The following is a 21,939-nucleotide window of genomic DNA, read 5'->3' as shown; positions in this document are numbered from 1 at the left end:
TGTCCTCACACAGCTCCCAGACAGGTCTCTTTCTTTGCTGTCCCCTCGGCCTTGGGGGCGTCTCCACTGGATGGTGCTGCTGAGAAAACCCAGTGCGGGCAATGAGGAGGCTGGGGGTGGGATCCCAGGGATGCTGCAGGACTCGCCGTAGCCCACAGCCGGGGCCAGGACAGCAAACCCAGCAGCAGCAGCAGACCCCAAACTGTGTCCTGCTTCCCCCCCAACCCTCACCAAGGATATGGGGCTGGTAGACCCCAAATTAAAGATTGGATTCTGCTTTTAGCCCCATGATGACATCCCTGACACCTCCTCCCTGCCCCCTGCCATCCATTAACAGAGACCAGCGAGGAGCCCCCCTCCGCAGCCGAGGGGGCTGAGCCCCCAGGTCCTGGGGCTGGGTGTCCAGCCAGGGCTGGGCTGGTGAGGTGACTCCTTCCTGCAGGGCAGAGGGAGGGGAGCCAGGCTGTGCTGCAGGGACACCAGGAGGCAACGGGGCCTTTTGCTTTTTCTTTTGCATTTAATTTTGATGAACACTGTGTCAGTAACTCTCCACTTCAAAGGTTCCAGTGCACAGGTATTGCTGCACTTCTGCAGCACCGGTGCAGAGGCCAATGAACTGTCAAACACAACAGGAAACTCATACAATCTTACAAAGTCCAACAACACTGTGTCCAAAGACACTGCTACAGCTACAGCTTCTACTGACTACTGCCTAAGCACTACTGCTGAGAACCTCCAGGGAAGGCGAGGGGCAGGACCCAGCCGTGCTCAGAGTCCTGCTGCTTAAGCCACTTTTCCCTGCAGAGACTGCAGGAGCTGCTGGATCCAATTAACGAAATCCAGCAGCTTCTGGAGTGGGAATGAGCAGGACTCAGTCCCTGCTGCTGTTGCCAGGGCTGAGCCTTGTGATGGCCTCTTTGGCCGGGCGAGTGTCGCAGCACTTCCTCCTGAGCGAATCCGTGACTGGACCCAGTTGAAGAAGTGCTGGGTGGAGGTGTAGACCCCAGGCTGCTTTGGTCTGGCACAGCCTTTCCCCCAGCTGGTCAGGCCCACGAGCCAGAAGAAGTTGGCGTGTGGAGCTCTGCAGACGAGCGGGCCCCCGCTGTCACCCTGCAGCACAGGACAGAGGGTGAGGGGGGTGTTGGGGAGCCCCAGCAGTGTGAGGGTGATGCTGGGAAGCCCCAGCAGGGTGAGGGGGGTGTTGGGGAGCCCTAGCAGTGTGAGGGGAGTGTTGGGGAGCCCCGGCAGCCCCACGTGGGCCAGGGCTGCGGGTGCTGCCGGGGCTGGCCCGTGGCTGCTCCTACCTGGCAGGTGTCGATGCCGCCCCGCGGGTAGCCAGCACACAGGTTGTAGCTGCGCACGGCCCCTCCGTACCACTCGCTGCTGTTGCAGAGCTTGACATTGATGAGGCGCACCTTGGCCTCCTGCAGCACGTTGGATGTTTCTGCAGCTGTGAGCATGGCAAAGAATTAGCCCCCAGCAGCTCTGGGCCACTTCCCCTCCCCTGTCTGGGCAGAGCCCTTCCCTGAGCCTTGGCTTTGCACCCCCAAAGAGGCACTCGACCCTTGTCTGATTTTAGGCCATGGCTCAGAATCATAGAATCCCAGATGGTGGGGTTGGAAGGGACCTCTAAACATCATCTAGTCTGACCCCTCTGCTCAAGCAGATTCCTCTAGATCAGGTCACACGGGAACGTGTCCAGGAGGGTTTGGAAGACCTCCAAGGAAGGAGCCTCCACGCCCTCCCTGGGCAGCCAGGGCCAGGGCTCCCTCATCTAAAGAGCAAAAAATCATCCCGGGTCCTGCAGCCTTTCCTGACGGGAAAGTCCCCTCAGCATCGCGGCAGCCTGAGGTAGCTCAGGCCCCTGCCTGCAGCCTGAGCCCGGCCCTCGGGCAGCCCGAGCCGTCTCCCCAGGCTCGCCCCAGGCACACAGGCGCTTTCCCGGGGGCACTCACAGCCTTCCGCGGTGTAGCCCCAGCCAGCAACGCGGCAGTCTGTGAGCTGCGACACCACCACGTCGGAGAAGTGAGTCACACAGGCCAGCTGCACGTAGTCGCTGCACTGCACGGGCTCGTCCAGCTCCAGCAGGGCGATGTCGTTCTCCAAGGCGCCTTTGCGGTAGCTCTCGTGGATCAGCAGCCGCTTGCTCTTGCGCACTTGGGCCTCGGGGCCCAGCTCAGACAGCCGGGTGGCCCCGATCACCATGCGCCACGTCGGGACGTTCCTGGGGGGCAGATGGGGAGCAGAGGGCTCAGAGGGAGCCCAGCAGTTCCCTGCCTCCAGCTCGCCGAGGGAGAGGCCAGGTGCCCCGCGAGCCCCGGGCTGCAGGAACGGCACCAGCCCAGCCCGTGCCGAGCACGGGACGGGAACTCTGCCAGTGCTGGGGGCACGGCCCTGCCCTGCTCCTACTCACCTGTACTTGTCAAAGCAGTGTCCTGCGGTCAGGACCCACCGGGGATGGATGAGGGAGCCTCCGCAGATGTGCCCGCTGCCCGCTGCCCCGGGAAGCTGGATGCTGACGATCCAGGGCCAGGCTCCCGGGGAGGCATCGCTGCCGCCCACGATGCGCGACAGCCCGTGGTGCTCAGCCAAGGGCCGGGTCCCGCAGCTTCTCCTGTCACCAGAAAGTCACGAGTGTCCTGCTGGAGGGCTGGCTGCTGCTGGGGCTGCAGGGCAGCCGTCTGCCCTCCCCACCGGGCAGCGCATGGACAGCGGGGCCGGGGAACCCTGCGCCCCGGCTTCTGCCTTCGCCCCGCAGACGAGTGGTGCCAGCAGCCCAGCTCCCAGCTCCTGGGGTTTGGGAAGCTGTGGCAGGGCCATGGGGAACCAGTGAAGCCCATCATATCATCGAATCACACAGTCACAGAATGGTGGGGGTTGGAAGGGACCTTTAGAGATCATCCGGTCCAACCCCCCTGTAGAAGCAGCTCCCACCTTGATCAGGTCACACAGGAGGGTCTTGAAGTCCTCCAAGGAAGGAGCCTCCACACCCTCCCTGGGCAGCCTGGGCCAGGGCTCCCTCACCTCACAGAAAAAACTGCTGCCCCAACCTCCTGACACCCACCCTTCAGATGTTTGTAACTATTAAGAAGATGCCCCCTCAGCCTCCTCTTTTCTGCCCAAGCTCCCTCCCAGAGCCACTTACCCACAGCTTTGCACTGAGGCACTCACAGGCCAGCAGCACAGGCCCAGCAGGACGAGGACAATCAGAACTTTCATCACGCTGACAGCACGTGGCAGCTCCAAGAGCCAAGGGCACGTGGCAGCTCCAAGAGCCAAGGGCACGTCACCGCCAGCGCTGTGTCTGATGCCGTAGTGCTGATAGTGCCTGGAAAGCCTCGGCCGGGGCGCTGATGTCACAGAGCTGCTGGTTCCAGGAGGATTCTGTGTGGGGCACCACAAGGGGCCCAAGCTGGGGGGAGGCAGAAGCAGGGGTGGACACCTGAGGTCACACCACGCTCAAAAAGCCCCTTTTCCTCCTCTTTGCTCTTGGTTAAAATTGGTTTGGGAGCAGCATGACTTGTCAGAGAGCCGAGATCTGGGTTGTAGCCGCAACCCCAAATCTCCAGGGTGCTGTTTGGCTGCGCACAAGGGCCAAAGGCCTGTGTGTGTACTGCCTGCAGCAGGGAAATGCCACTTGGCTTTCCCTGGCTCTCGGTACCACCTCCTGTCCTCTCAGGATCCAGCATTTGGTCAGCAGAGAGCCTCAGCAAAGTTGTTTCACCTTAACTGCGGTGGGATGAGGATGAGGCACAGGAGGGGGTCCTGTTCTCAGGGACTTGTAAGGGTTGCTGGGTAGCTGAGTAGTTGTCGTGTGCAGTGTTCAGCGGCTTCACCGCCCCAGAGCTCCTGTAAGTTCAGTCAGTGGTGGCTACAGAGTGATGTCACTTGACTAGCCAGCAGCTATGTTGGGTGACTTGGACCCTGGTCTTTTTGGATTGCAGTGGGAACTCAGGCAGCTGACACAGCCCCTGTATTTACATGCTCACTGACTCACAGCGTCAGTAAGCACCAGGGGACATCCCACTAGGCTCATCCCAAAGCAGCCTCCATTGCTCCTTCCCTTGATGAAAAGCTGAGCCTTCCTTTTCTGGTAAATAAGCCAGTCATTGCACGGTTACTGAGCCCCTCTCACTTGCTGGCAGAATTTGCAAGCCTGGGACCTCGGACTTGCCTGACAGATGTGACAGTTTCCCTGGCTCTCCGTCTAAATGGTCTTCGTGGTGTTCTGAGGAAAAGGAACAAGAGCTCAGTGACACCTCGACAAGCAGGAAGAGCTTATGGTTACATCTTCCTCTGTCAAGTGCCCTCAGCTCAGTCTCTGCTCCCAGGTCTCAAGGGTCACCCCCAGACACAGGTCAGAGTGCCAGAAGCTGCTCTGCTGTCCCTCTGTGCTCTTGACCAAGGTCTTGTCTGCAGAGGCTGAAGGAAAGCAAAGAGGTGGGCAGCTGCTGCTGAGCTCTGATGTTTGGTACCTTACGGTGTGCACAGGTTTCTGAAGGTCTTGCAAGGAGGCCAGTGCTGAGGTGAAAGTGACTTTCCAGCCTAGGCCCCTTTTTGGGCTGAGACAAAGGCGACCATTGCTCTGCATCAGCTTTGCTCCTCATGGGTTGTGTTTCCTCTTTCGGCAGGTTCTTGCCCCCGTAGACTGTTTTCCTGGTGGAAAGCCTGACCTGTCTCGCCTGCTCTGCTTGTGTGGACGAGTCACTGAGGCTGCACAAGTGGCCTGCTGAACTGTGACAGGAAGGAGGCTGTTTCAAGGGACATTTTGAGTGCAGCTGGCTCCACATCTCCACCTGGCCCTTGGGATGCCCAGGAAACAAAAACACCAGCACCACCATTTTGCACCCTAAATGTGCACATGAAGAATTCAAGTTCCTTTAGACACAACAGTGTCCAAAGTCTTGGAGTCTCTGAAGTGTGCCAAGGCGTGTCTCCCTTGCCCCAGAGAGATAAACTTCATCAGAAGGAAATCTAGGCTAGAAGAGGTGGTTTTCCAGTGCTCAGTGGTCACTGCACAGGACAGCTGCCACCCAGCTTGCAGAAGAAAGGGCACAGTGCAAACCAAGCAGAATCAAACTTGACTGTGCTGTATATGAAGGAAACCTAAAATGCAGGTTCTGTGTGCTGAACACAAGAGTGTTCTGTGGGAGGTGGAACTGAAAATGCTGTGTGCCTGTCTGAAGGGAATCCCTTCAGGGCCAGTGCAGGTCGAATTCCCTGCACTAGATCATTGCCACTAGCAAAAGCTTCTCACAGGGACAACTGTCCAGTGCTGCCTCTGTGCCTGGGGGCCCTCAGCAGAAGAGCATTTCTTCTCTGCACAACAGTGTGCTCTGACCACAGATGGGATTTTTAAAGCACAGCAAGTGTCAAGTTCAGCTTTAAGTCTTCCAACCCATCCAAGCAATTTGGGTATTTGGGCGCAACGGGCAGAGGAGCAGGAGAGCCAACTGTTCCTGCTTAGCAGAGGGATGGGGAGTAAGAAACAACAAGGATTGTTCTAACCAATGATGAAACTCAGATAGTTCCAGCAGAATGAGCTGTCTGAGAAGGCTTCCAGGTGGTGTTAACTGAAGTCAAGGAGCTCACAGACATACAGGAACTGGGGGGGTGCTGGGTTTGCTGATTCTCTGGAATTCTATTGGTAGCAAAACTGAGTGATGGTGTTTCAATGACGCAGCTGCCTGTTCTTTCCTGCTCTTCTCCAGCCCAGTGTTTCCTCACTAACCCAGCATCTGGAAGAGCAAACAATGGGTGCTTTAAAAGTCTCCCTCTCACTGCAGTGGTGACAGGTTTCTGTTGATCTCCTAAGGACTTTACTTTGGGTTTGGTTTGACATTTTGGCCACCTGGACTTGAGAATTCTCCCTCCCTTTTCCACCCCCCTTTTCACATTTGTTGCCTGGGATTCTCCCTTTACAGTTCTTGCAGGACATTTATCCACACTCTGTGCTCTGCACTTGAAACAACCAGCAAATGATTTCTGATGGAACCTGAGGCTCTCTACACCGGCCTGATGCAAAGGCAATTTGCATCAAAACTCCTCCAAAATCCTTTTTTTTCTCTCAGAATTGCACCAAAACCTCATTTTATCCCTCACAACTCCCCAAACCCCACTTTTTCCCCTCGAAACAATTCCAAAATTCCACTTTTTCCCTCAAGATGGCACTTTTTTACCCAGCAGTTCCCAAAAATCCCACTTTTTCCCTCAGAATAGCACCCAAAACCCACTTTTCCTCTGAAAATACCTCCAAAACCTCACTTTTTCACTCAGAACTCCACCAAAACACCACTATTTCCCTCAAAACTGCACCAAAACCCCGCTTCTTCCTCACAAAGTTCCCCAAAACTGCACTTCTCCCCTCAGAACTCCACCAAACCCCACTTTTTCCCCTCAAAACTGCACCAAAACCCCATTTTCCGCCTCAAAACACCACCCAAACTCCACTTTTACCCTCAGAATTTCCACAAAACCCCACTTTTCCCCTCAAAACCCCACAAAAAAAAATTGTTTTTTCAAACATCCACCCAAACCCCACTTTTTCCCTTTAAAAATTTAACAAAACCCCACTTTTTCCCTCAAAACTCCACCCAAATCCCACCTTTTCCCCTCAGAATTGCACCAAAACCTCATTTGATCCCACAACTCCACTGCTTTTGGCCCTCAGAAATGTACTCCATCCCCACTTTGCCTCTCAAAACTCTTCCAAACTACACTTTTCCCTGCAAAGCTGCACCAAAACCCACTTTTTCTCCTAAAACTCCAACAAAACCTCACTTTTGCTCTCAGAAATAAACAAAAACTCTACTTTTTCCCTCAGAATTGCTCAAAAACACTGCTTTTCCTCTATCAAATTCCACCCAAATCCCAACTGTTTTCCTTTAAAATGCCACCCAAACCTCACCTTTCCCCTCAGATTTGCCCCCACACCTCATGTTATCCCTCAGAAATCCCACAAACCCCCTCCCCCAGCACCCAAACCCCCTCCCTCAGCACCCAGAGCCCTCCCCAGCACCCAGCCCCCCTCCAAAACTCCTTCCCCAGCACCCAAACCCCCTCCCCAGCACCCAGGCCCCCTCCCAAACCCCCTCCCTCAGCATCCAAACCCCCTCCCTATCCCCCTCCCCAGCACCCAAATCCCCTCCCCAGCACCCAAATCCCCTCCCTAGCTCCCAGGGCCCTCCTCAGCACCCAAACCCCCTCCCTCAGCACCCAAACCCCCTCCCAAACTCCCTCCCCAGCACCCAACTCCCCCTCCCCAGCACCCAACCCCCTCCAAAACTCCTTCCTCAGCACCCAAACCCCCTCCCCAGCACCCTGAGCCCTCCCCATCCCCACCCCCCATCCCATCCCTCCCCCCAATACCCCATTAACCCCTTCTGTGCCGCCGCCCTCCCCAGACGTGGACGAGTGTTCGGGCCCCCCCCCGCTGCCAGCCCGGCCGCTGCCTCAACACCGCGGGCTCGTTCCGCTGCCTATGCCCCCCCGGCCTGGCCCCGGCCTGGCCCCGCCGCTGCCTCCCCCGCGCCTGAGCCGCCCCCCGCCGTATTTATTGTGTAGATCAAGAGATTTAAGGCGGGGGGGGGCGGCATTGTGGCCCTCGGGATGATGGCGGGGGGGGGCACCTATGTGTGTGTCTCAACTTGGCACCCGCTGTGCTCCCCCCTCTCAGTGTTGGGGGGTCGCGGGGGGAGGTTTGGGGGACCCCGCACCCCAACACACACTGTTACAGAATAAAGGTTTTGTATAAAATGAGGGGGGTTTGTTTCGCACCCCCCCCCCGTGAGAAATGGACGGGCCGAGGGGAGGGGCGGGGCCTGGCGCTGAGGGGAAAAGGGGCGGCTTTGGGTCTAAAGGCGGGAAAAAGGGGGTTTTGAGGGGAAAAAGGGGTTTTGGGGTCTTAAGGGATAAAAGAGGGGTTTTGAGAGGAAAAGGGGGGGTTTGAGGGGAAAAATGGAGGCTTTGAGGGGAAAATGGGAGGTTTTGGGGTCTAAAGGGATAAAAGAGGGGTTTTGAGGGGAAAAGGGGGGGTTTGAGGGGAAAAATGGAGGTTTTGAGGGGAAAATGGGAGGTTTTGGGGTCTAAAGGGATAAAAGAGGGGTTTTGCGGAAAAAGGGAGATTTTTGGGTCTTAACGGATAAAAGGGGGGGTTGAGTCGAAAAGGGGAGTTTTGAAGGGATAAAAGGGGTTTTGAGAAGAAAATGAAAGATATGGGGGTCTAAAGGGATAAAAGAGGGGTTTTGAGGGGAAAAGGAGGGTTCTGAGGGGAAAAATTGAGGTTTTGAGGGGAAAATAGGAGGTTTTGGGGTCTAAAGGGATGAAAGAGGTTTTGAGGGGGAAAAAGGGGGGGGTTGAGGGGAAAAATTGAGGTTTTGAAGGGGAAAAGGGGGGTTTTGGGGATAAAAGGGATAAAAAAAGGGATAAAAGGGGGAGTTCAGTCGAAAAGGGGGGTTTTGAGGGGATAAAAGGGGTTTTGAGGAGAAAATGGGAGGTTTTGTGGTCTTAAGGGATAAAAGAGGGGGTTTGAAGGGAAAAAGGGGGGATTGAGGGGAAAAACGGAGGTTTTGAGGGGATAAAGAGGGGTTTAGGGGTCTTAAGAGTTAAAAGAGGAGGTTTTGAGGGGAAAAAAGGGGTTTTAGTAGGGAAAAGGGAGGTTTTGAGTAGAAAAAGGAGAGATTTGGGGATCTTAAGTGTCCTGGTTTAGGCCCATCAGGGAACAAAGACCACGATTAGCCTCCAGTATGGAAGAGGCTGAGAATTGCTCAAGGGCAGGGAGAGCTTAATTGCCGCTTAAGGTTCAGGACAAAGCAGACCAGGCCACTCGGTTTGGGGAAGAAAACAGAGAAACAATTTAATGCAAAGTCAACTAAAACACACCCCAAAAACCCAAAACATAACCAAAATGAAACAACACAGAGCAATACATCAATGAAGAGTCCAACCAGCCTTTTGAAGAACACCTTCTTGCCACCCCTCCCCTCTTCCCGGGCTCAGAGCCCTGATCCCGGGGTTTTTACCTTGTCCCCCCCTGAACGGTTCGGGGGGGCAGGCAGTGGGGGTTTCAGTTAGCCTGTTCCCGATAGCTTCTGCCGTTTGTCCCTCCTCAGGACGGGTGAACTCCACACCAGTCCTCCCTGCGAGTCCGTGGGGTAACTCACACGCACACAGCCCTGCACGGGCTGCTCCGATGCCCACTGACTCCAAAGGCTGCAGCTCGTCTCTGCCTCTCGTGTGGGGCTGCTCTGCGGCGTGCAGGCTCTCCAGCACGGCCTGGGCCATGGCCCCTCCCCACACAGTCCCTCTCCCGTCCGGGCTCACTCACACGGAGCTGCTGGGAACTCTCGCTCCTGCCATGGATCTCCAGAGGCTGCAGGGGCACAGCTGCATTCTCGCCACGGCTTGCAGAGGGGTCTCTGGTCTGTTGCTTCTCCTTCCTTCCTCCTTCTCTGGCTGAAGGGGCCGCGTGGTCGCCTCCATCTCGTGTCACTCTTACACCTCCTGCCTCGCATTCCAAATTCCCGTCCCCTAAATAGTGCTGGCAGAGGCGCCAGATTGGCCCAGCCGGGCCGGAGGTGGGTGTGAACCCAGGAGCCGGGGGAGAGTCCGCAAACTCTTTCTCGGGTCTTCACTGCAACCCGCTCCCCCGTTACTAAGCCAAAAGCTGCTCCTTGCTAAACCAGAACACAAATAAACAAAAACTCTACTTTTTCCCTCAGAATTGCTCAAAAACACCGCTTTTCCTCTATAAAATTCCACCCAAATCCCAACTGTTTTCCTGTAAAATGCCACCCAAACCTCACTTTTCCCCTCAGATTTGCCCCCACACCTCATGTTATCCCTCAGAACTCCCACACACCCTCACTTTTCCCCTCTAAATCCCAACAGAAAACAACTTGTTCCTTCAAACCTCCACCCAAACCCCCACTTTGGACCTCAGATAGTTACCAAAACCTTCCTTTTTTTCTCATAACTCCACCCAGATCCCCACACTTTCCCCTCAAGATTTCCCAAAAACCTCACTTTTTCTTTAAACACCCCAACAAAAACACATATTTTCCTTCCAAACTCCACACAAACCCCCACTTTTTCTCTCAGAATTGCTCCAAAACCCCACTTTTCCTCTCAAAACTACACCCAAATCCCAATTGCTTTCCCTCACAATTACCCCAAAATTACCGTCTTTTGATCCCTCAGAACTCCCCCAAAACCCCACTTGGTCCTTCAAAACTCACACAAAACCCCTTTTCTCCTCACATCTTCCCCAAAGTCCCTCTTTTCCCCTCAGAATTACTCCAAAACCTCACTTTTTCCATCCAAACTCCACCTAAACCCCACTTTTGCTCTCAGAAATTTAACAAAACCCTGCTTTTTCCCTCAAAACACCACCCAAATCCCACCTTTTCCCTCAGAAATGCCCCAAAAATCTCATCTTTTCCCTCAAAACTCCACCCAAATGCCACTTTTCTTTCTCAGAAATGTACTCAAACCCCACTTTACATCCTCAAATCTCCTCCAAAATCCTTGTTTTTCCTCTCAGAATTGCACCAAAACCTCATTTTATCCCTCACAACTCCCCCAAACCCCACTTTTTCCCCTCAAAACGCTTCCAAAACTCCACTTTTTCCCTCAAGATGGCACTTTTTTACCCAGCAGTTCCCAAAAATCCCACTTTTTCCCTCAGAATAGCACCCAAGACCCACTTTTCCTCGGAAAATACCTCCAAAACCTCGATTTTTCACTCAGAACTCCACCAAAACACCACTATTTCCCTCAAAACTGCACCAAAACCCCGCTTCTTCCCCCAGAAGTTCCCCAAAACCACACCTTTCCCCTCAAAACTCGACCAGAACCCCATTTTCCCCCTCAAAACACCACCCAAACTCCACTTTTACCCTCAGAATTTCCACAAAACCACATTTTTCCCCTCAAAACCCCACCAAAACACTTGTTTTTTTCAGAAATCCTCCCATACCCCACTTTTTCCCTCAAAACTCCACCCAAATCCCACCTTTTCCCCTCAGAATTGCACCATAACCTCATTTTATCCCACAACTCCACTGCTTTTTGCCCTCAGAAATGTACTCCATCCCCACTTTTCCCCTCAAAACTCTTCCAAACTACACTTTTCCCTGAAAAATTGCACCAAAACCCACTTTTTCTCCTAAAACTCCAACAAAACCTCACTTTTGCTCTCAGAAATAAACAAAAACTCTACTTTTTCCCTCAGAATTGCTCAAAAACACCACTTTTCCTCTGTAAAATTCCACCCAAATCCCAACTGTTTTCCTGTAAAATGCCACCCAAACCTCACTTTTCCCCTCAGACATGCCCAAAAACCTCCTTTCATCCCTCACAACTCCACTGAAACCACACTTTTTCTCTCACAATTGCGCCAAAACCTTATTTTATCCCTCAGAACCCCCCCCAAGCCCTACTTTTCTTCTCAAAACTCTACTAAAACCCCACTTTTTGCCACGTAAGAGGCAGGAAGGAAAAACCAGAACAGGGAGCTATCTTCAATCCCACCCATTTGGACTGCTCAGCTCCCACTGAAATAACACATGCCCTCCCTTAACGTATACCACTGCGTATGGGAGCTACAAGAAAGCAGGAAGGCAGACCCCAGCTACAGTAGTAAGTAGGTCCCCATGCAGTCTATCAGCCAGCACGGTGTCACATTTGCAGCTCCTTTCCTGTGGGAGCTATCTTCAATCACACTCACTTTGACTCCTCAACTCCCATTGAAAAAGTACACACTGTCGGTAGAAGTTATATATCTCAATGGGAGATATAGAAAGCACAGAAAGAACCACTTAAAAATCAATGGGTGTAAGGGAACTAAAGAGAAAAAGGGACAAAATGGGGACAGAGACTAAAAGGGATGTGGAAAGAGAAGAAGAGAAGGGAACGAGGAAAGGCAAGGGAAAAAGGAAACAAATAGGGCAGCAAATGGATGAAAAGCAACAGATAAAATGAAAAGCAATTAAGGGAACGAGGGGAAAGTTGAAAATGAGCGTCAGGGAACCACTATGGACGTGCAGAATGGACATCTAATATACTTTGGCAAAGACATTGGAGGCAAAAAACCATCAGCATGTCAAGAATTGTTGTGCTCATAGTGGGGTCAGCACAAAGGACACGGGCAGCGAGTCAGAAGGAAACAGGCTGATTGATACTGACATCTAAAGCGTGAGCATACACTACACTCCATCCACCAACTGCATCCAGTCATGGACAGTAACTAAGGAAGAGACATCGGCAGGTGCCTGAGTTCTCATCACCCAGACCCGCAGTGGCTGGGGAGCCCCAGTGCAGCCAGGACTTGCAGAACCTGTTGCTGCAACTGGGGAGTCCCACGCAGCGCGTCCGCTCGTAGGGGAGGTCTCCAAGAAGGTCCAGCTCTTCTCTTCTCGAATCAACAACGTCACATCACTCCCAAAGCGGGAACAGCTGGTTGCACACTGCATTGAGATCCCCCCCGGAGCCTGGCCAGGGCTCAGGGAGGAACCAAGGGAGTTTCTTTCCCTGTTCGGCTCTGATCATGTATTTTCACGCCAGGCCAGACACCTGGTTTCATGACCTCGACAGTTGCCTCCAAACAAGCAAAGGAATCTCGTGGCATCTCTCTTCACTAATGACTCTATTCTGTCTGGCTACGTCTGTCACTAATCATCACACGTATTTCACTGATAATCAGACACTCACTTCATCTCCTATTTGGCTGTGAGGTTCATTAGAGGTCAGCTTGAGTTTGGGGCCTGCTGCTCAGGCCTCAGCACTTCAGTTGGTCTTTTGACCTACAGGTGAACTCTCAGAACATTTCTTTTCCTTTGTTGGCCACATAAAACATGAAATGAGACACGGAACAGAGATTAGAACAGTGGCTGCAAAGCCACCAGGCATTGCCAGCCTGGGCCCACGGTCCTGTTCCATCCCGCCCTGGGCTCAAGATGTTGATCCATCATTTGGGTTGCAGCGGCCAAGCCAGCCAGGTGCCTTCTGAGGCACAGCCAATAGCTCCTCATAGTATGTGATGAGCAGCTCTGACATCCACATTTGCTAACAGGAATCCACAAGTGATGACAAAGCATCTGCTTGATGTGGCCTGAGCAGAGCCGGGCCAAATACCAAGCCGAGGTTGCTGCCTGACGTGCTTTTCCTCATAGTCCTGCATAAATAGGGAAAAAACCCCAAATCCCCAGGAGAAGGGGAAGCCCGAAACCCCCGCAGCACCTGCGGCTGCTGACCCTGCCTGGCACCGCTCTGTGAAACTGTCACCCTGTTGCCTTGGGCTGCAGCAGAACAAGCCTGTCCTTCCTTCAGATTGCTGGCATTTCTATCTCAGGCATGAAAGAGCCCATTGGTGTGGACCCTGGAGTTAGAAAGAGGCAGGAGACAGCTCATCCCTGCTTCCTTCACCTTGCTGGGCTTCTAACGTGGCAACAGGCAACGCTGAGTTAGTGGTGTGGACTTTCAATGCTCATCCATCTCAGAGCTGGACACAGCAACAAGATGTTCTTTTAAGCAATTGTGTTGCTGTTACCATCCAAAGCATTCGCTGAATCCCAGAATGGCAGGAGTTGGGAGGCACCTCTGGAGAGCACCTAGAGGTGGAGGCCATCCACTGCTCTCCCCTCATCTACCCAGCCAGCCATGCCATGGTAGAAGGCCATCACCTTGGTTACACCTGGTACCTCTCTCTGTGCAAGAGTAAAAGTCACAGCTGCTGTGAAACTGGTGTTCTTCTCTGGGACCTGACACCAGTGCTCTTTGCACAACTGCTGAGCTGCCTCAAACTGCCACAGCCACATGAGAAATAAAACAGTGGAACTGCCAACCTGGAGAGACAGGGCTGGGGAATGAAACAGGGGAGCTGCCAACCTGGAGAGACAGGGCTGGGGAATGAAACAGTGGGGCTGCCAACCTGGAGAGACAGGGGTGGGGAATGAAACAGTGGAGCTGCCAACCTGGAGACACAGCTGCATTTGAGCCTTTTCCATTTGGTGAGCACTGGTCAGTTCTGGGGAAAAGACAAAGACAAGACACAAGACTTTGCTCAGAGAATTGCGAGGTCCAAGAGCACAGACATCGTGAGCAAAGAGCAATTTGGGATGCAGTCTCAGGGCATGGAGATTGAGTAGGAAACCAATAGCAATATCTCCTGTGACCTTGGTCAGTTGTTGGGAGGATCAAGTCTTCTGACCTAAATTTAGCCATGCCATGCTGGATCCCATCTGTGCCTACAGGAGAAGGGAAGAGACTGTTCTCAACTCATGGGATGCTCTGGCCTGTGTCTCTGATGGACAGAGCACAGAGCTAAGCAACAGGGCTGACTTTGGGGAAAGGGCTGGAAGAACCTACTGGAGCTCTTTGAAAGTCAGGGACTCGTCCTTATGTGAAAAAAACCCAAAGGAGACTGTGCAGAGAGCTGTTAAATGTCAGCTCCAGCACGTGGAGAGACACGTCTTTAGTTACTGAACCCACAGGCAAGAACCAGCTCTGTCTGCAGCATCAAATCCCGCGGAGCCATTGGAATACAGACCCGAGGGAACGGTGCTGAGGGGCAGGTTTGGGATCCCAAAGCCGCAGAGCTGAGGTGCTGAGGGCCACGGTCAGTGGTGGCCGTGGCAGGGTGAGGGCAGGGCTTGGACTCCAGCAGAGCCCCGTCGGCAAACGCCCGGGCGAGGAGCAGCCCCAGGCGGCCGCGGGGCCGGGGCTGAGGGGACGCTTTGTCACTCGGGGCTGCGGCCGCACACTCACCCAGCCCCCGCCTCTGCCGCCCGGCCCCGCTCCCAGTCTGCCCCGGGAAAGGGACACGAGCGGGGCAGAGACTGGCACCGTCACACACGGACACCAAAGGATGGGGTCAACAGAAGACTCTAGAAGCCCCTGTGATGCTGGAAGGAAGGAAAACACTGGAAAGCAGCAAACGGATCCAAATGGGCTCAGAAAGAACAACGACAAACCAAAGGGTGTCGGGGAACTGGAGAAAAAGGGATGAAATGAGGACAGAAACCATGGGCACAGCAAGAATTGTTCTGCTGGGAGCGGGGCCAGCACAAAGCACACAGGCACCGAGTCAAAAGGAAACAGGGGCAGTTTTATTGACAACTAAAGCACTAAGAGAACCAGCGAAATAACACAACAAACAGAGCCCAGCGGCAGCGTGAGGAAGGCAGAGCCCCTCACTTGAACTCCAGTTACCCAGAGAAAATACATTCAAAACAATACCTAGAAAATACATGAAGGAAAGGACACGAGCAAACAGCAGTTATCACTGTCCACACCCGCTGTCCCTGCTGGCATCTGAGGCTCTCCTGATTCGCCATCCTCCCATGCACCCACACTCTGGAAATGCAGCTGTACGTTGGGTTTCCCCAGTTGCTTGTAACAAGAACTTTGATGTAAGGAAAAGCTCTGGGGAGCGGCGTGTTCTGTGAAGAGAGACAAGGAAATGCAGGCGTTCAGAGCAACAGTGCAGCCATATCTCCCCCTGCCAGCCCCGCTCCTGCTCAGGGATCAGGCTCCCCAAAGCAGCTGGGCATCCTCTGCACGCCGGCCCCGCTGGGGCTGCGCCTCCTTCCCTCGGCCCTTTGCCTCTGCTGCTTGTTCTGTGCTGACAGAGAGGCCCAGGAGGGGCGCTGACGTGTAGGGCAGCTGCTGGGCAGCCCCACCAAGCTCCCGCTGTCCCCTGGGCTCGCCTTCCCCTGCAGCCTGAGGGCAGGGGACAGAAGGGGCTGTGCTGGGAGGAGAGGACACTGTCCCACCCGCCACAGGCCACAGGACGCAGCGCTGGTGCTGCCCGAGGGCTTTTGGCACTGGGCACCCCTCTTTCTGCAGGGCACAAAGGCCTTGTGCAGTGTCTGTGTGTGCAGCTGGCTCTGCTGAAGGCAGTGGCTGCAGCCAGAGATCTCTCAGAGCTTGTGCTCCCACCTGCCCGATCCTGCCCGTGTTCTGCTTTTGCTGCCACCACCACACGCTGCTCAGCTCTCACAACCCCACCAGGTCTCTCTCAAAGCGAGCCAGTGCCCAGGGAGACAGCATTCACACGCTGCCTGCTGTGCACTTGCAGGCAAACCCTTTTTGCTCCATGGCATCTCTCCCCCGTGCACAGGCCGTGCCTTCAGAGGGAAGGGCTGAACGGCCTCTTTTGCCACGTCGTACGTGAGGGTCCCAAGCTGAGTTTCCTCTTTTCCCGACGCCTCCAGTCCCTCGGGGCAAAGCACAAGGAGAACAGCTCAGATTCATGTCAACAAAGAGGCAACGTGCAGAATCACAGAACCAGAGCATCTCAAGGCTTGGGAGGGACCTGGAAAGCTCATCCAGTGCTACCCCCCTGCCAGAGCACGACTCCCTAGAGTAGGTCACACAGGAACTCGTCCAGCTGGGTTGGAATGTCTCCAGAGAAAGAGACTCCACAGCCCATCTGGGCAGCCCCTTGCAGTGCTCCCTCACCTCAGCAGGGAACAAATTCCTCCTTCTGTTTCTTTGGAACCTCTTCCGTTCCAGTTTGTCCCTATTGCCCCTTGTCCTGTCATTGGCCATCCCTGAGCACAGCCTGGCTCCATCCTCCTGACACCCACCCTTGATGCCTTTGTAACATGAATGAGGTCACCTCTCAGTCTCCCCTCCTCCAAGCTACAGAGCCCCAGCTCCCTCAGCCTTCAGCACAAGAGAAATGCTCCACTCCATCATCTCTGTGGCCCTGTGCTGAACTCTCTCCAGCAGCTCCCTGTTCTTGAACTGAGGGGCCCACAACTGGACACACTGTTCCAGATGTGGTCTCACGAGGGCAGAGGAAAGGGGGAGCAGAACCTCTCTCCACCTGCTCACCACAGTCCTTCTAATCCAGCCCAGGATGCCATTGGCCTTCTGGGCCACGAAAGCACATTGCTGGCTCATGCTCATCCTGCTGCCCACCAAGACCCCCAGGTCCCTTTCCCCTACACTGCTCTCACAGTTCATTTCCCAACCTGTGCTGGTACATGGGGTTGTTCTCTCCCAGGTGCAAGACTCCACACTTGCCCTTGTTGAACTTCCTTAGGTTTCTCTCTGCCCATTCTCAGCCTGTCCACGTCTGGTTGGATGGCAGCACAGCCTCTGGGGTGGCAGCCACCGCCCCAGTTCAGTATCAGCAGCAAACTTGCTGGCAGTGCCTCTGTTCCCACAGCAAGGTCACTAATGAATAGATTGAACAGTACCGGGCCCAGCACCGACCCCTGAGAGACTCCACTAGACACAGGCCTCCAGCTGCACCCTGCCCCATTGGTCACCACTCTGCCTTCAGCCACTTTACACTCTACCTCATGGTCTGATCATCCAGCCCACACTGCCTCAGTTTTGCTGCCAGGATGCTGTGGGAGAAGGTGCCAGATGCTTGACTGAAACCCAGATAAACCACATCTGCTGCACTGCCACCATCTATCCACCTGCTTACACCTTCAGCAAAGGCTCTCAGGTTGGTCACACGACTCCCCCTTGGTCAAGCCACGCTGATTGCTCCCAATGACCCTCTTGTCCTTTAACTGCCTGGAGACAGCGCCCAGGAGAAGTTGTTCCATCCTTCCCAGGGATGGAGCTGAGGCTGAGTGCTCTGGAGTTTCTCAGCTCCTCCTTCTTACCCTTGTTGCAGACTGGAGTGACATTTGCTCTCCTCCAGCCCTCAGGCACCTCTCCTGCCCTCCATGAATTACTGAAGAGGATGGAGGGTGGTTCAGCAATGACTGCCTCCAGCTCCCTCAGCACCCGTGGGTGCATCCCATCGGGGCCCATGGATTGATGCACATCCAGACTGCTCAGCTGATCCTGATCCCAGTCCTCAGCAACCAAACACAACTCCTCCTTCAACCTGACTTCCTCTGGAGTCTGGGGCTCCTGAGGGCAGTCTCCAGCAATATACACAGAACAATGGAGGCATTCAGGAACTCTGCCTTCTCTGTCTCCTCTGTCACAAGGGCACTCACCTCGTTCAGCACTGGGCCTACATTGCCTCTGGTGTTAGTTCTACCTGCAGTGTATTTGAAGAAGCCCTTCTTGTTGTCCTTGTCCTCCCTTGCAAGGTACAACTCCAATGAGGCTTTAGCTTTCCTACTTGCCTCCCTACATCTTCTGACAACAGCCTTACATTCATCCCAAGTGGCCATCCCTTCCTTCCATCATCTCTAGACTCTCTCCTTCCACTTGAGTTTGCCCAACAGTTCCCTGCTGAACCATGTGGGTCTCCTGGCTCCCTTCCTGGACTTCCTACCCGCTGCATGCTCTAATCCTCAGCCTGGAAAAAGGGACCTTTGAATACAGACCAACTCTCTTGGGCCTCTTTGTCCTCTAATACCCTGTCCCACAAGATGTCCCCTAGCAATTGCTTGAAAAGGCCAAAGTTGGCCCTGCTAAAGCCCAGGGCTGTGATCCTGCTTGGTATTCTGTTCCTACCACACCAGATCCTGAACTCCACCATCTCATGGCTGCTGCAGCCAAGGCTGCTCTCGACCTCCACCACTTCCACCAGACCCTGCTTGCTCATGAGCACAAGATCCACTAGTGCTCCTCTCCTAGTTGGCACATCCACCACCTGCGTCAAGAAGTGATCATCCATGCACTGAAGGCATCTCCTAGACTGGAAGTGGCAGCCATGTAGGTCTGCCAGCAGGTGTCTGGGTAGTAGGATGTGCTGCACCAGCCCTGCTACCCACCCGCCCTCTCCTGGCCAATAGCCACAGCCTACTGCTGGCTGGGGAGGAGCTCAGTCTCTGCCTTGAGCTTTGGTCAAGAACCCTGAGGGGCTTTGGCCAGAATAAGTCTTGAAAGGTTGAAAGCTCTCGAGCCCCTGAAGCACCTGGCTAGGGCACTGCAGTGCTCAGCAGAGAGCAGGGCAGCAGCCTCAGAGGGGCACAAAAGCAAGCGAGTCCCTGCCACGTCCCCCCAGGGCCAGATGCAGCCAGAAGCACCCAGCACACACTTACAGAGACAGCCACGTCTCTGGGAGCACTGCTGACAGCCACGGACAAGGAGCCTTCCTCAGGGACGTGCTGCAGAGCCACGGCACTCAGCTGGACTCGTGCTGGCAGCCTGATGACAACCTGGCCAGAATGCCCTGGGAAACACCAGCGCCTGCCCCGGGAGACATCCGTCTGCAAAGCAGCACAGGACAGCACTGAGACAGAAGCGAGTGCTGGGGCCAGCGCCGCTGCTCCTCTGGCCTGGAGCACAGGCGCCGTGTGCCTGGGGCTCTGCTCCAGCTGCAGGAGGAGGCACTGCCATGGCCTTGTGTGGAGCTGCTTTTTGCTTGGCAACAGGGGAAGGGAACTGCAGCGCTGTCCCTGTAAGCAGCTCTCAGAACATGCCCTGGATCTGAGCTGGATCCACCTCCAGCCCGGCCAGGCCAAGCTGGTGCCTCTGCCATCACTACTGAAGAAGCGAAATCTAAGCCAGAAGAGGAGGTGGTACAAAATGGAGCAGAGCATGGGGATCCCAGTCAGAGAAGGAGGAAGGAAAGAGCAGCACTGGACCACAGACCCCTCTGTAGCCCGTGGTGAGAGAGCAGCTGTGTCCCTGCAACCCCTGGAGAGCAATGGCAGGGCGGAGAGGCACCAGCAGCTCTGGGTCAGTGCACTGGTAGGGAAGAGGGTGGCAGCGGGGTCACAGCAGGGCCCCTCAGTCCTGCTCCGCTCCCTTCCTGAGGGAAACTGCTGGTTTCTAGCAAGCCCTGCCCTGTCTTGGAGCTCTGGTTTCAGGAACCTGACCAACGCTGTGGGCTTCCACAGGAGCAGTGGCAGGCAGGCAGGCAGGCAAGCAGCACTGATGGTTTCTGCTACAGTACCTGCAGGATGGTATCAGGCCCATCCTCAGGGTACCTTCTGCTCAGAACAATGTTGAAGATGCAATTCCAGCTGCACCTGTAGGTCTTGGAAGTTCTTGTCAGGTCAATGGTGGCACCTGTGAGGAAGGGAGAGCAGATGACTGCAAGAGCCACAGATCAGGAGGCCTCGGTGCCCCGAGATCAGCTGAGCAGCTCCAAGCCTGTCACTCCTGTCCCTGTGGCAGGACAAGGGCTGAGGGTGCTGGGAGACAGCAGGCGCCCATGTGGGTGTCAGCAGAGCAAGGCTGAGGGCCTGCTGCACCGGCAGCAAAGATGACCCAGCCAGTCTCCTTCCAACTGCCATGGAGAGGAGCAGAGTCCCTCCATCAGCACAGGAACGTGTGTGGGGGCAGCAGCAGGGGCACACACGGGCTGAGGGCAGGAGCGGGAGGCTCTCTGAGAGCCACGCTGCCACAGCCTTCCTCTTGGGCTGCAGTGAGCGTGGCAGCTCCCCCACTTTGGAGCAGTGCCTGGAGCACAGTCTCCTTGGGGCTTGCTGCACACAGGCACGGGGCAAAGAGATGGGGCTGCCTGTGTCCTTACCCAAGCTTTTCAGGGCCCAGTTAGACTTGATCTTTCATACTAGAAAATGCTGTGGGACCTGGGGCTGTTTAGTCTGGAGCAGAGGAGACTGAGGGGAGATCTTGTTAATAGATACAAATATCTAAAGGGTGGGTGTCAGGAGGTTGGGGCAGCACTTTTTTCGATGGTATCTAGCCACAGGACAAGGGGTGATGGGATGAAGCTGAAACACAAAAAAGTTCCACTTAACCATAAGAAAAATGTCTTTCAGTGTGAGGTGAGGGAGCCCTGGCCCAGGCTGCCCCGGGATGGTGTCGAGGCTCCTTCCCTGGAGCTCTTCAAGACACATGTGGGACATGTTCCTGTGTGACCTGATCTAGGTGGGACCTGCTTCTGCATGGGGGTTGGACTGGATGATCTCTAAAGGTCCCTTCCCAACCCCCACCATTCTGTGATTCTATGTGCAGAGCACTGGGCAATGGGGCATGGGAACAGTGGGATAAAGATGTAGCAGAAGCCACTTGGGTGGTTAACAGCAGAGGTTCAACGGACCATCCTGGTCCTGCCCAAACAAAACCCCTGCACACTGTGGGAGGAGAAGAGGTCCCTGGAGTGCACCCAGGGCAGTGGCTGAGGAAGGCAGGATGGGCTGCACCTTGTAGGAAGGGCTCCTGGAGCCTTGCTTCAGGATGGGTTTCCCACGCACTCACAGCCTCCTTCAGGCATCCACCCGCTCCAGCGTGGGCTCCTCCATGGGCTGGGAGTGGCTCTCTGCTCCACCAGGCACCTCTCTGGGCTGCAGGGACACAGATGCCTGAGGTGAAGCACAGAGAGATGCAAAGTACTGACAAGAAACACCAAGCGTGAAAGCTCCTTTGTTTTTTCACGCATGCCAAAGAGATTTGCATTCTCATGTAGGCACCTGGAGTGGAAGCACGTGCACAGATGAGCTGCAAAGCTGTGCACAAGCAGAAAAAGGGCTGCAGGCAGCTGGCTGCTGATGGGAGCTGGAGACAAGAGTCCTCCTTGTGAAGAAGCAAGAACTCAACTCTGGTTGAGTCAGAGAGACAGTCTTTGACTTGTGTGAGCTGCTGCTGCTGCCAGCTGCCGGAGGCAGCACGGCCACGTTCTCCCCAGGCCCCCGAAGCACAGTCTGTGCTGCAGTTTGTTGCGGGAGGGGTGTCCCATCCCTGCTTGTGCCTCCCTCCCCTGCTGGCCCCCTGCGTGGTGCCCCACGCAGAATGGCCCCCGCCCCAGCGCCCGCAGGCAGCGGCTCTGTGACATCAGCCCCGGGGCCGAGGTGCCGCGGGCAGCGCCAGCACTGCGGGCATTGCATCGGCCGCAGCGCTGCTGGGCACGAGCCCTCCCTCGGCTCTGGCAGCTGCCGCGTGTTGCCGCAGCAATGAAGCTTGTGCTGGTCTTTGTGCTGCTGGCCCTGTGCTGCTGGCCTGCGAGCGTGGCAGGGGACAGCTGTTGGTAAGTGGCCGTGGGAGGGAGCTGGGGCAGCCCTTCCCTGCAGGGTGCGCCGGTGCCATGAGCTGTGAGCCAAGGGTTCCCCA

At 55.1% G+C, this 21,939-nt stretch overlaps 1 protein-coding gene across 1 annotated transcript; it reads right to left on the bottom strand.

The window, feature by feature from the left end:
* Window positions 1-538: 538 nt before the first annotated feature.
* LOC133629302 (acrosin-like) lies at window positions 539-21,106 on the bottom strand. The gene is made up of 8 exons (XM_062019956.1): window positions 21,091-21,106; window positions 19,820-19,935; window positions 3,291-3,412; window positions 2,414-2,614; window positions 1,956-2,224; window positions 1,305-1,450; window positions 892-1,110; window positions 539-616 (listed from the first exon to the last, which is right to left on the bottom strand). The coding sequence occupies exons 1-8, from the start codon at window positions 21,104-21,106 to the stop codon at window positions 539-541; spliced, it is 1,167 nt and encodes a 388-aa protein (XP_061875940.1).
* Between the last annotated feature and the right edge of the window lie 833 nt (window positions 21,107-21,939).

Source organism: Colius striatus, unplaced genomic scaffold (genome assembly GCF_028858725.1).
Source record: "Colius striatus isolate bColStr4 unplaced genomic scaffold, bColStr4.1.hap1 scaffold_38, whole genome shotgun sequence".
NCBI classification, from domain to species: Eukaryota; Metazoa; Chordata; class Aves; order Coliiformes; family Coliidae; genus Colius; species Colius striatus.
This window is presented reverse-complemented; position numbering and strand designations above follow the sequence as displayed.